At 36.4% G+C, this 13,703-nt stretch overlaps 1 protein-coding gene across 4 annotated transcripts in view; it reads left to right on the top strand.

The window, feature by feature from the left end:
- Bckdhb (branched chain keto acid dehydrogenase E1 subunit beta) overlaps positions 1-13,703 on the top strand; it is a 163,823-nt gene that overhangs the window by 108,916 nt on the left and 41,204 nt on the right. For 3 of the 4 annotated variants that reach the window (XM_090338523.1, XM_090338522.1, XM_090338520.1), the window contains one exon: positions 7,913-7,999. The exons of the other annotated variant lie outside the window; for it this stretch is intronic. In XM_090338523.1, the coding sequence (XP_090194649.1) occupies positions 7,913-7,999 (87 nt within the window). The remainder of the gene's footprint in view (positions 1-7,912; positions 8,000-13,703) is intronic. 4 annotated transcript variants of the gene reach the window in all.

Here is a 13,703-nt window from a genome sequence, read left to right as displayed (position 1 = left end):
ACTTTCCTATTATTCACATTAAGCCTGGAGTGTGTGGGATGATGTCACTTTCTCCCCGCTAGCACTCTAAATAATGGCCAAGCACACTATTTCCCCTTCATGAACACTTGAGCAAAGCATTGCCAAATGGAGACTTATAAATTATAAGAAGATATTAGTAATTTCTGTTGGTTTTAGAAGAGAGAAAAATTCAGTTTTTAATGTTACATTTAGAGAAGGACACTTGTGTTGATTATTTTTTTAACGAATTGCCTTGATTTTTTAAATGCCAACATTCTGCCTTTCCTGTGCTTTATGACTGCTTAAGATACTTGTTCAGTTTCTTTTCTGAGTATGTATTGCCCTAGGGCATTGTGGGAACTTACATTGTCACCCTTCATCCTCCCTCCCCCTAGTATTAGCACATGTGAGTGACAAAAACTTCATTTTTAATGTGAATTGATGACCTTTAGCATGTATACAACAAAGTTTATTGAGAGATTACATAGATGCTAAAATAAAGTGATGATGAAAGTGATTTTGTGGTTCTATGAATTAAACTCAAAGCTTTTAATTATTGTCCTTCTCTCTAAGATGATAGGAAAGGAATAGGAATAAAGATTTAAAAAGAAAGCTTGCAAAATATCTACCTCAATAGTTAGAAAGTGATTTTGGTAGGAAATAATATGTTGTTTAGCTAGAGGTATAGCTACTTTGCATAGTGTTAAACTAACAAGACAACTATACAGCATCAACAAGAAAGTTGGAAGCCACATTTATGTGCCTGCTGTCACTTTTTCGTATGTCTAGTCATGCTTGCAAGTTCAGTATTTATAATCATGTTGATTTTCTGTGAATAAAAAAGGAAAATATATTATCTTCATGCCCATCCTTTTGTTTATATATTTGTTACAATGTTGTATTTGAAAAAAGAGACGTAAATACAGAAACCTGTTTTATACAGCTAATATTTTATTGTAAAGCCAATATGGAGTAGCTAGTAGAGCTCTGTGAGAATCAGAACTATAAATTGCTTAAATTTTAGAGCTGCACTTTCAGTGTTCTTGAAAGCATTATTGTCTTTTCCTAAGAGGTGAAATGCAGCAGACTTGTGGCCCATGTCCTCCTCCTGGGTCACTAGAAACAGCACATATACAACTAGGCATCATATATTTTATTAGGGACAGAATATTTGCTAATGAATGCTCTGTTCTTGAATGGTTTATTTATTGTCTGTTGAGGGAGGGGTATAGAGATCCTATGTTCAGCAAGTATAGTAATTCCTCAGGATGCTGGGTGCTGGTAGCTCATGCCTGCAATTTTAGCCTCTCAGGAGGCTGAGACCTGAGGATCAAGATTTGAACCAGGTGCGGAAGGACAGTCCGTCCATAAGACTCCTTACCTCCAACCGAACACACAAAACAGCTGAAAGTGAAGCCATGGCTCAAGTGCTAGAGCACCAGCCTTGACATAAGCTCAGGGACAGTGCCCAGGCCCTGAGTTCAGCCCCTGGTACACCCTCTCCCCACAAAGAATGTCTCCCAGATAGAGAAACAAAAGAAGATGCATAAGAACATTTCAGATCACTTCTCTTTCATATTATGCATTTTTCCTGAAGTGCCAATACAACAGGCATGACTGGCTCAGTTTAATCTACAAATGCCCTATGCTGGGTTCTGCAGTAGACACTGTGTAAGTCTTCAAGCGTTTGTAGGCTACTTTCCCAGGACCAGCCTCAGCTGTCAGTCCCCATGTTAGGAACACATAGTGTGCTGCCCCAGCCCTCGCTTTGAACCTCGCCCTCATTCTGATTTTAGGTGTGCTAGAATACACTGGCATTGTTGGCGATCTCAACATTTTTACCAGAAAATGTAGAGATTTTGGTAGAAAAAGAGGGAGTGATACAACAAGCTTCAGGGGCAAGGCAGGAAGTGGTTATATGAGCTCCATCTTGAGGGAAGGGTAGGGTTCTGCCAGCTTGGGGAGAAGTCAGAGGCAGACAGCAAGGGTCACATTCGTGGTTTATAGAAGAGCTCGTGGTCTGATGTGCCCAGAGGGCAGAGGGAATATTAGAAAACAAGCCAGAAAGGGGGAGGAGACTGGTGGAGAGAAACAGGTTTATCTGGATATTTGTTTATTTGTGCTGGTCCTGGGACTTGAACTCTGGGCCTGGTGCTGTCTGATTTTTTTGTGCTGAAGGATAGTACTCTAGTGCAGATAACAGTCTCACTGACTTTTCTGCCCATGCTGACTTTGAACTACGATCCTCAGATTTCTCAGCCACCTGAGTAGGAGTACAGGCACAAGTCACTGGTGCCTGTCTAGCTAGAATACTTTGAAATAGCTTTCAAAAGAGATCCACTTCTAATCTTGTCAAGTGGATTTTCTTAGTATCTTTTATATTTCAACTATGGTCCTATAAATAATGTAGGAAAGAGAAAAAATCAATGAGAACACCTGAAAATTTAACTACTATTTCCCTTTGAGTCAGTGCTGTTTGCTTATTTTTCTCCTCAAGTTGATTTCGTTCTCATTGTACTCTGCTTGCTCCTTTAGCTACTTTCTCTGCATGGGTGAGAAAGCCCTTAGGATTTAGCTTTTCTCAGTTTACGCCACTCTCCTATGATATTCAAATACTTGTAACTCTATCACCGATATCCTTGCCAAATTAGACTTTTCAGAACATTCTCTGGAGCCCTTGACTGTTCTTTCTCCTGGAACCTTGGTATCTCTCCCGTGGAATAGCAGTCATTGGCCAGTCAGATGTGGATTCTTGCCCATGAATAGTGGTTGTTAGCCATGGACGAATGTATTTGTCAGCCTGGGAAATAAGTGTGAGGGTTTTCGGATTAACTTGCCAAAAGTATTTGGCCAAACCAAACATGAAAATATTTTAAAATACTTTTCTAGTCTATTTGGATTGATAACTTGAAATTGATTGATACCATGTCCTTAAATGATTCTCAGTTGCATAAGTATGGATCAATATATTCCATTAGTTAGTGAAACACATGTGTTATGATTTTGTCATTAGGTGTATATGTTTAATGTATTTGAGTGGCTGGTGAAGGCCAACTTTGCTGTTTTATTTGCATTTCATTTTGATAGGTATTGATGGTCTATCTTACCTTAGCTGCTCAGGAGTCAAAATAGTTGCCGAATTTGTTGGTAAGATTCATTTCACTGAAGGGAAAAAAACTATGCTGTAGATTGTAAGAAATGTTACATACATCATTTTCTGAATGCCCCACCAGGCACACGTAGGCTAAATGGTCTCCCTGTCTGTATCATTTTTCCCTGGAATGACAGCTTAATAGTTTTCCTGGTTGGATTGTATTAAAACCTTTAAAGGCTACATTCACTAAAACATATGTTCAGCGTTTGGGCAGCCAAAGTCTGTGCAGTCATTTGCACGGGGTATAACTCAACAGCTCTGCATAACCCCAGGTATCTTCTTGTTCAAGCTTCATCTGGGCTCACGTGCAGGAAGATCACAGGGTGCCTACAGGTATGTAAAAGGTTGATGTCTGTGTAGGATCAACTCAAATTAAACAAGAAAAGCTCTGTTGAAGTATCCACTTTATGTCTTCTATCATGACTAAAGTATTCTGAAGTAGTATTCCAAATGATTCTAGGATGTGTTGAGATATATATTTTCCTGTCTTAAAAACATAGATTTTCTTTTGAGAGTATAAAGAAATAGAAAGGATGGCATGCATTTATGATGATCGATTTGTATCTATTGTTGATGTTCCTGAAGTGTCTGTCATCACAGTAATAAAGATGTGTGCACACAAAGTGGACAGGTGGGAAGGTCATAGAATGAATTGCAAAATGAGGAGTAGGTTAGCATCACAGGTTCATCAAAGTGACACTTCGTTTGCTATTGCGATTTCACTGATTTGCTTGGGAAAGAATCCCTTGGAAGAGTGAAAACTCCTAACCATTTTAGGCTATTTTGAACGTTTTCCTGACAGAACTTTTAAAGCCTTGAGAAGAACAAAGTTGTTTTTTCTCTTTCTGGTTTGGGATAGGTGACACACAGAATGGTGCTTCACAGCAGTTCTTTAATTGGCTTAACTTTCCCTGGTACCATCTGTCACCTCCAGCTCCTTGGTGCTTCATGTGCTATGGGCCAGAAGCCAGAAGCAAAAATTGGAAGAACAGAGACCCTGGAAAATCTAGCCTTATGGGATCTTTCCTGGCTTTGATTGGTTCAGCTTCATATTGGAAATTGTTTAAACACTAAATTTTTTTTTCAAGTGGAGAAATATATTTATCTCAGGAGGAAACTTGAAAGTATTTCTTCCCAGTAAAACAACTTTCAAAGTATGATGAGTATATCTTTAATTATTTAGTTTCAAAAGGTTATGACCATGCTCATTGGAAAATACCATAGTAACATTTATTAAATTTCATTAAAATGTGAAAGTGGGTTAGGGAGATTTCCCAATAGTTACATGTAAGAACATTGAAAGCCTGTCAAAGTTGACCGTAGATAATTTATTCAGGTGCTCATGTCTTATGCCTGTAATCCTAGCTATTTAGGGAGGCTGAGATCTGAGAAATGTGGTTCAAACCCAGCCTGGGTAGGAAAGTCCTGCAGTCCTCCAGTTAACCAGCAAAAGGCTATTAGTGGAATTGTGGCTCAAGTGATATAGCACGAGCTTTGAACAAGAGCTCAAGGATAATACCTAGGTCCTGAGTTCAAGGCCCAATGCAGGCACTAATATATAATATATATTATATTGTATTTGTAATAATTATAATATGAATAAATATTATAAATATAATACAGTATGATTTGTACTATTTTATGCTATAAATACTATTTATAATGTATATATTTATTCATGATCTCTTTAATTGAAATGCAAATAATAAAAAGTATTTACTTTCATAAATTTTAACGAACTCATGACAGTATTGATTAATTTTTAAAATGGTACTAGGAGTTGTAGATTAAAATCGTGACTAAAAAGCATATAACAAATAGAATTTCCATTTTATGTTTCAAAAATGTTGAGCTGTACAGTTCAATCTGTGAAAATTCTTTGAGGGTGTGACCAAAATATCAGTGTTATCTTATGCATTTTCATGCCTTTTGGAAATAAGAGATGCTTTTTAGGAATCAAAAATGAAACTTAAGTGCTTTCCAAATTGACAGAGACAATCCCCTGCATAGGCATAAAATCCTCGGCTGAGAGAATGCACGAGGCGGTGGGGGGCGGGGTGATCCTTGCCCCCACTCTTCTCTCCCCACACACTCTGCTTGCTGTGTAAAGTGTCAATTTCCACAAACCCACTGCGATTACTTTCCACTTTATCTCCTGCTTTCTAAATTGGTAGAATTCCTTCTGCGTCTTGTCAGCATAACTCCTCATTTGAGAACTGCAGTTGTAAGGATGGCACAGACAAGTGTTGAGGAATTTCTTCGATACCACTCTCCATTTTATTTCCTCACAGCTTGTGGTCTCTGTAGGAAGCTGGGAAGTGTCCTGGGCTGATCACAGAGAGAGCTTTCAGGGAGGATTGAATGCCATAATCTTAGTGTGCCTGCTTCCATTGGAATCTGGGACTTTAAGATTTTGTTTCCCAAGCCAGTCCTAAATTATTAAAAATATCATTTGGAGCTGGGCGTGCTGGTGGTGCACAACTGTAATTCTAGCTACTCAGGACGTGGAGATCTCCTTATATCTGTCTCTATCTATGTCTGTCTGTCAATCAATCTAACAATCAATCTATCTATCATCTATATATGTATCATCTATCTACATCTATCTATATATGTACATAGGTGTATATTTCTGTTTTTTTGAAATGATTATAGTTCAATATAACATATATTTGCTACTTGCAAATTTGCACTTTCCATTTTTTTAACCTTTTGTAAACTTATCAAGGATACTCTGAATAATTTTTTAAGAAGTAATTTATTGAAAAAAATATTGTCTGATTATTGAAAGGGTTTTTCATTCAATATGTTAGTGTAAACACTTCCAATCATCTAAAATTACACAAAGGCAGAAGGCCCCTGCAGATTTCCTTCAGTTTCCTCAGGAGAAACAATGGCTCCTGGTTTGGACCTGCACTGGTTGGCTCGACCTGCATGTTGAAAGGATCTGTTTCTTGGTGTACCCACTTTCCCCCCCTTCCACCTCCTCAGAAATAGTATTGCACAATGGACTCAGATATCATGTTTTCATCCTTTGTTATGTCTGTATAATACTCCATGGTACTGAAGTCCGTTTGTCTGCAGATCTCATCCTCTTAGTTGTCATGGTGCTGGAACCCCAGTGTGGGAGGCTTTTGTCCTGAACATCTGCATTTACTTTTCTTTTACTCCATTGGGCTAAATGCTAGGGTAGAGTTTTAATATAAGGTCAACATTTTGAGACACATTTCCTATTTTTGTCTGCTAGAACTTCAAGATGTACCATCTGGCTGTGATGGATGGAGGATCAGTTACTATTCAGTACTTCCACATCGTCAGAGTTCTGGGTTTAAGAAATTTAAGATCTGATTATTTAAATGGCCTTATCTTCCAGGCAGAACTTTTTATTTGTTTATTTGTTTGTTTTGTGCTGTTGCTCTTTCCCTTAGCTACTTTGCTCAAGGCTGGCACTCTATCATTTGAACCATACTTCTACTTTCAGCTTTTTACTGGTTAATTGGAGGTAGGATTCTCATGGAGTTTTCTGTTTTGCCTGGATTTGAACCATCATACTTAGATCTCCACCTGTTGAGTAGCTAGGATTACAAGCGTGAGCCCTAGGCACTTGGTTGAAAGAATGTATTTTCAAAAACACTAAAAACATATGTCTTGTTGATTGTGTGGCATTTTTGTCATTTGTATTTCTAAATACATTGATGTTTAATTTATGGAAATGGCACAATGAATGAGCAGTCATAAAAAGCAAAATACCTGTAGTAATGTTTCACTGGAGATATGTATGATGGAATTCATTAAGGTGTTCATAAAATTTTATGTTCTTCTGTCACTATTTTCTTGGTAAATGTAGTAACATTTTTATTATGGCTTCTGGCCATATTCTGAAGTGGAACTGCTTAGAATGAACTAAATCTTTTTTTTTTCTTTTTTGGATGCTTACTTTTTCTTGAAAGGTTAAATTTTATATTCATAAAATAGTAACAGACTTCTAAGAGAGGTGATCATACATTGTTATGAACAGAGGGAAGAAATAGCCACTTCCCTGTGGAAATGCAGTGCAATCTGTTTTGTAACTTGCTGCTGATGTTAGCAGTTCATCCTCTATGACATCATGGGTCTATTTGTGGATTTATTATTATACTTAGTGGATTATGCACAGTGTGAATAGCTATGCGAATATATCCTTATTGTGATGGTTTCTTCATTAAAATAGCAGATTTTTGCTCACCTGGAGGAATAGTGTTAGCTCCTGAGCTTCCAGGCTCATTTCTCCACTTTTCTAGGAGGCTTCTTTGAGTAGCTCCACCCTTTTCCTTTGTTACAGAGTTTTCAAGCTCTTTTTATCCTTTCCTTTTCCACAAGCTCGAGTTCCCCAAACAGTTACCTTCTGTACAAAAATCTATCCTCAACTGAAAAAGTACTTTCACTCCTAAAGTAATAGTATGAAGGAAAAAAATAGATATTGTGATATGAAATAAAGAAATAGTAATTTCATTCATAAAGCCCCCTAAAAATAGCCACAAAAACAGTTGTACATTTAATTACATGCTACGTAGCATTATACATCTCATTTTTCTTTGGTAGTGGGATTATAAACTACAGTGAAATGTTTTTCTTAGTATTAAACTCAGAAAATGACTGGCTGAGAGGGAGTTGTGAGTTATCAAGCATAAGCAGAATGGTTTTTGTGTGACTCACTGAATTATGACTGACTGAAAGCTGTCATCCCGTGCTTGAGGTACATATTCTTTTCTTTTTCAGTCTGTGGTGAAAACCGGGCGACTGCTGGTCAGTCATGAGGCTCCTCTGACAGGCGGCTTTGCCTCTGAGATCAGCTCCACTGTCCAGGTAGGGCGACCGTGTGTGCACTGGTTCTGCTCCAGGTGAAAGAGTGACTTCTCATCCATTCATTCGTGCACAGTCTCCATCGGAACACACTCTCCTTTAGTTAATCATGTAATCCATCTTCTAGAGAAGAAATCTTAACACAAGTAGGGAAATCCCTTATGGGAAGACGAAAGTTTGAAATGAGTTTACTAAATGAATCACTTCAGTTATATTTGCTGGGGTAACAGGAAAAGAAAACATTCCTAAGTTTCAACCTAATCATTCTCTTTAAAAAAAAAAAGTGAAGGTTGTGATCAAGTTGAGCTGATTTTGAAACTGATGTTAGATTTTTATGGCCTTTGCCTTCTAGAAAGTAATCGTGTCAAAAGTCAATTTTAATTAATTTTTAAAGTAATTCACTAATTTACTTACTAAGCAAATTTATGGTGAGATTGGCAATGCTGTAAAAATGACTTAAAAATCTTTTAAAAATTGTTCTCAAGACATTGCATATCAAGAAAATATTCCCATATACTTCTTTTCAGAGGGATTTTTTTCCCTTTAAGACTTTCATTCCCATATAAATTTGAACCTGACAGTTCCCTTTTAACAAACTTAAAAATAATCATACACTGGTATATAAGATGGGTTGAGTTCTAAAATGCATTATGTCATATACCATTTAAAGTTTCTTTTCTCTGACATTTAAATTAAAGTGTGTTTTATATGAAAAAGACATGTGCTGTAACTTCAGAGTATCTTCTCACTTTGCAGACCTTGTGCTTCTCTTTACTGGTGTCAGGTGCTTTAATTACTAAGATACATGTAAGTAGAGAATTCCTTTCAGTGGATGACTTAATAACAATACATAAAATTATAATATGCAATCATAACAATAAAATTATGGTATGCTTTCATAAGAATATCTTTAAAATTCAAAAATAGAGAAGGATTTTTTAGGGACTGGGAGTTTGGCTTAGTAGTAGAGTGCTTGCCTAGCACTCACAAAGACCCTGGTTCTATTCCTTGGTACCATATACAAAGCAAAAGGCAGAAATGGTGCTGATGCTCAAGTGGCAGAGTGCTAGCTTTGAGGAAAAAGTCCAAGGACAGTGCTCAGGCTCTGAGTTCAAGCCTCAGGACTGGCACACAAAAAACATTAAATAAAGAAGGATTTTTAACCTGTAAAAGATTTTAAAGTGCTTATTGGCAAAATTACCTACATTTAAAAATTAATATGAAGCATATTTAAGCATAATATTTAAAAAATTACATCAAAACAGTCTATAACTATATTTAGCTAAAATTGTACTGTTATTTTGTACATATAATCATTGACAATGAAACCAATCACTGGAGTTTTATAGATACATTGTTTTCCTATTTATTCAATCAGTATCTTTTAAATGTGGTGAGTACCAGGTATTATGTATTTTATTCATTTGAGTGGAATAATTAGTGTACTACAATGGTAGAAAATGAGGGTTTATGAATGACTCAAACACTAAGCCAGTGGCAAAACTGGGAAAAGAAACCGGCTTTTTTTTTTTTGAATCTTGGTTAATCCATAGTGTACTGCACCGTTTGAAACTGTGAAAATTCCTGCTCACAGATGCTAACAGTCTTGCTGCTTTGCAGCCCCTGGCTGCATTTTGTTATATCAAAAGCTGCACTTGATCTAACTGTAAGAGGATTTCTATTTGGATGTTAGTAGAATTAGAAGTTTTGCTTCTTATAAAATTTAATTTCTCTAAATATGCTTTAAAATTTGCCCCCCCCCCCCATAAATTGTCGGTAGGCAGCTGTAGAATCTCGACTTACTTTTCAAACTGGGAAAGCCTTGGGAAAATGATCTAATCTAGAGTGTCTTGGTTTTGCATAACATTTGCCTTCGTGTTTGTGGAAAGATCTGCTTCATGTTCCAAGCGTACATTAGAGAATCCCTTTTTGAGAAACACTGTGTTAAGAGTTAAACACATTCATAACTAGCCAACACCAAACATCGTAAAAGTATCAAACTTAGATCCTGCAACTCTGTCACAGTTGATGATAAAAGATGTCAGAGAGATTTATCTACCTTAGAATCATATTTACATTGCAATGTGAAAACTCCAAAACAAGACGCCTTGAAACACTCTTAGGCATTCAAAGAATATGTGAGGTGTTTGCAGGCATCTGAGCACATTGGTCTAACTCCACTGTATTCCTTTCACTGAGGAACTTGTGTCATCCACAGTGCTTGACTTAGCCTGCGCAGAGTCACACAGGCCTGGAACCCATCCAGCAGTCTTGGCGAACATTAAGCATATACATATGCATTCTTTACTCAAAGTCTGCTTTCTCTCAAGGGGAAGTTAGAAATTTTGGATTCTTTATAAAGTTGTTTTCCATGGCCAAATTATTCAGCCAGTGGACCACACTGTCAAATTTGTAGGATGAATCTGCATTTCATACTTTCGGTAGTTAAAATCTAGATTTATTAATGTGAAGATGAACTTGAAAAAGGCTTGCTTAGTTCACATTTATTTGCACAGTGGGAAGAAAATAATTATAGTAAAATTTAATGAGCACAAAAGCCCTCCAAATATTTATATCTTGTGCTTTTTATCTGTTGATAAGAGAGATACAGAGTAAAAATCAGGTACTTGAAATTCCTCTTTACTTTTCCAGTAAAATGTTTGTGTATTATTTTGAGCATGCGGGATAATAAAGTCTTTTCAGTAATTGCCTTTTGTATATATTCAAATAAATGCAGTGGGCTGCTTATAGAATGATCTTACGGCCCTTCTTCTGTATTTGTAATGAAACGTGTGTCGAGTTACCATGAGTCTGGCTTGTTTAATCTGAAATCACTTGAATATGACATACAGTCACTTTCATACTTCTCTATTTCTTTTTGTCATGTATATGTTGTAAGAGTAAAACAAAAAGATAAAGGAGCATTAAGATACTGAAAGGTTGCTCTCTAGGGTAGCAGGAAAACATACAAGAAGGATATTTTTTTTGTTGTCTAGGAAAAGAAGCTTGAAATTATGAATAAGATGATCTATAAATTCAGCTACCATCGGTGAAAGAGTTGAGTTATTCTCATAGTTATATTAAATAAGTGTAAATTTTATGTGAGAATAATTACAAAACAATTGGTTAACAAGCAGGTTTCATTGAAGATGTTGATAGCTTTTGATAATCTGATGGTTAATAGTATAAAATTATTCATGCTATTTTACAAGTATGATTATTAATAGAATTACAGGATTTTGATATATTAAGATCTGAGAACCCCTGAAAATCTGAAATATTCCATTTTACTCACATTTTAAATTATAACCCAATTATAAATTAAAACATATTGAAAAGAAGCTAGTGGCTGAGGCAATAAATATTCTTTTAGGTTTTTAGAATTGGCAATTTTTAGTTCATAGCTACCCTGAATTAAATATCAAATAGAGGAACATATTTTACAGTGTGACTAGGTTTTTGGAATTACTATTGAAATATTATTTTTAGTTATACAGATAAAATATGAAAAGAATGAATGTAAAATGTAGTCATAATTTATTTACATAGCTCTTTAATTTATAGCAGATGGCTCTTCCATCAGACAAGGAGTGCCTTGTCCACCTCTGAAGTCTCCTTAGGCCTATTGCTCAATTTTCATAGTCATTTATTTTACTTAAGACCATTTATTATCCACATAGCACGTAGTAATTCAAATTCCACAAAACTGATTTGACTAAGTTACATTGATTACCACACAATTACAAATATTTCTTAATAATCCCTACTAAATTTTCCATTTATATAAATTAATGCCTGCAAAATCTAAGTACATAGCATTGACTCAACCCCACTTTGCGTTTGGGTTGGGTTTGAGGTTTAATGTGGACGTTTGCGGGGATGCAGAGCAGGCAGACGTCTGCTGCATGGGTCTGCTCCTTCCGAATTCCTCCGTCCATCATCGAGAGCTTCCCTGGGTCTTTCCATCGAGCTTTAGATTCCCATCTGTTCTCACTTTAGGGTGAGAGAACTTTTTTCCTTCTTTCTTTCACTTGACACACACGGAAACTTGAAGTGCTTCTTTGAATCCTACATTTCACATTCTGATGTTGTGGAAAGATGCAGAGACAACAGGGGATATGCAGTTCATTGACTTTTTTAGTGGGTAGGTTAAGCAGAGATTTTGTTATTTTGGAAAAGGACAGAACATAAGTTTTTGTCATGCTCGCCATTCTCTGCTTTATGTAACCACGGATTTTCAAAGATAATGTCTCTTTTTTTGACTGAACAAAAAGTCACTAATATCATCCCTTTCAAATATCCCCAAATTGATTTATATGTTCTAGAATGCCATTTTCAACATATGCATTATGAAAGTGTCAAGGCCGGCTGGTATGTGGTGTCTGAGCAACTTTAAACATTTTAGAAATCTACCATCATTATTAATTTCCTACCCATTTCCATATAAGTCTTTAGTGTGATATAATTGTGGAATCATAAACATGATTTATTTATTTATTTCTCTGTAGTTAATATGCAATAAAAGCGCCAAAAATTTTAGGGATTGTGGTTGGCTTTAAGGTTTGAGATTTTTTTTTCCTCTTTTTTTTTTTCTCTCTCAAACACATGGAAGCAATAAGTTTGCAATAAAGAGTCCAGTTGGAGAGGATGGTAACTTTCCATACCATTGTTTTATCCTTTCTGTGCGGTCTGTTTTCTGAGAATAAAAACTCCTGAAATGGTGCGTTCCGATATGGATATTTCAAGGTAATCAGATTCCAATCATTTGATTTTTATAGGGACTCCATGAATCTTTGTGGAAAGGAAAGTTTCATAACTTTCAATGAAGGGAATTTTACTTTTCTCTGTTAAGGGTGAAAGGTTTATTTAGTGAGATTTTGTTATTGTTGTTGTCTCTTAAAGTACTGTTTTGTTTGTTTGTTTGTTTGTGTTGGTATGTGTGTCAGTAATGGGGACTTGAACTCAGGGACTGGGCAGTGCCCCTTAGCCTTTGAGCTCACAGCTGGCACCCTACCATCTGAGTCACAACCGCACTTAGGGCTTTTTGCTGATTAATTTGCAATAAGAGTGTCATGGACTTCCCTACCCAGGCTGGCTTTGAACCACAGTCTTCAGATCTCAGTCTCCTGAGTAGCTAAGATCACAGGCATGAGCCACAGGAGTCTGTCAAAGTACGGAGTACCTAGTGTTAAATACATCAGTTTGAAGGTGGGGAAAGAAAGATTCTGAAAGGCATTGAGATTTTTTTTTGCCATACTTACTTATTTACTTATATGAACTATGCTGATAAATTAAGAATCTGCAGAGAAAACCATTATTAATACAATTTTTCCTCTTTTTTTTTTTAAAAAAAACCTCAACAGTGATGTAACAGCAAATAAAATAATAGGTGAAATATACTTCTTTGCTAAAAGATGGAGCCAGAGTATCAGCAAAGTAGTTAAGCATAGAGTATTCAGAAACAGGCTGGCTTTCAAAAAACCCAATTTTGCCTCAATTCTATTGACTGTTCTGTACACAGCCACAGACAAGAATTAAAGTCTAAATCTGTCCCGGGATGCCTCATGCATGGCGTTGTTTTATGACTGTGTTCAGCATTCTCCCACCCTGGCCTGGTCTTTCTCCTCTGCTTCTTTGCTTGCTAGTGTAAGCATGACCAAGTTGCCAGCACTGGCTCTGCACCCTCTCCTGCCCACGTTTCTGTGCC

The sequence above is a fragment of the Megascapheus bottae genome, chromosome 8 (genome assembly GCF_031878675.1).
Source record: "Megascapheus bottae isolate mThoBot1 chromosome 8, mThoBot2.hap1, whole genome shotgun sequence".
Taxonomy (NCBI): Eukaryota; Metazoa; Chordata; class Mammalia; order Rodentia; family Geomyidae; genus Megascapheus; species Megascapheus bottae.
Note: the sequence above shows the minus strand (reverse complement) of the source record. Positions and strands in the feature narration are given on the sequence as shown.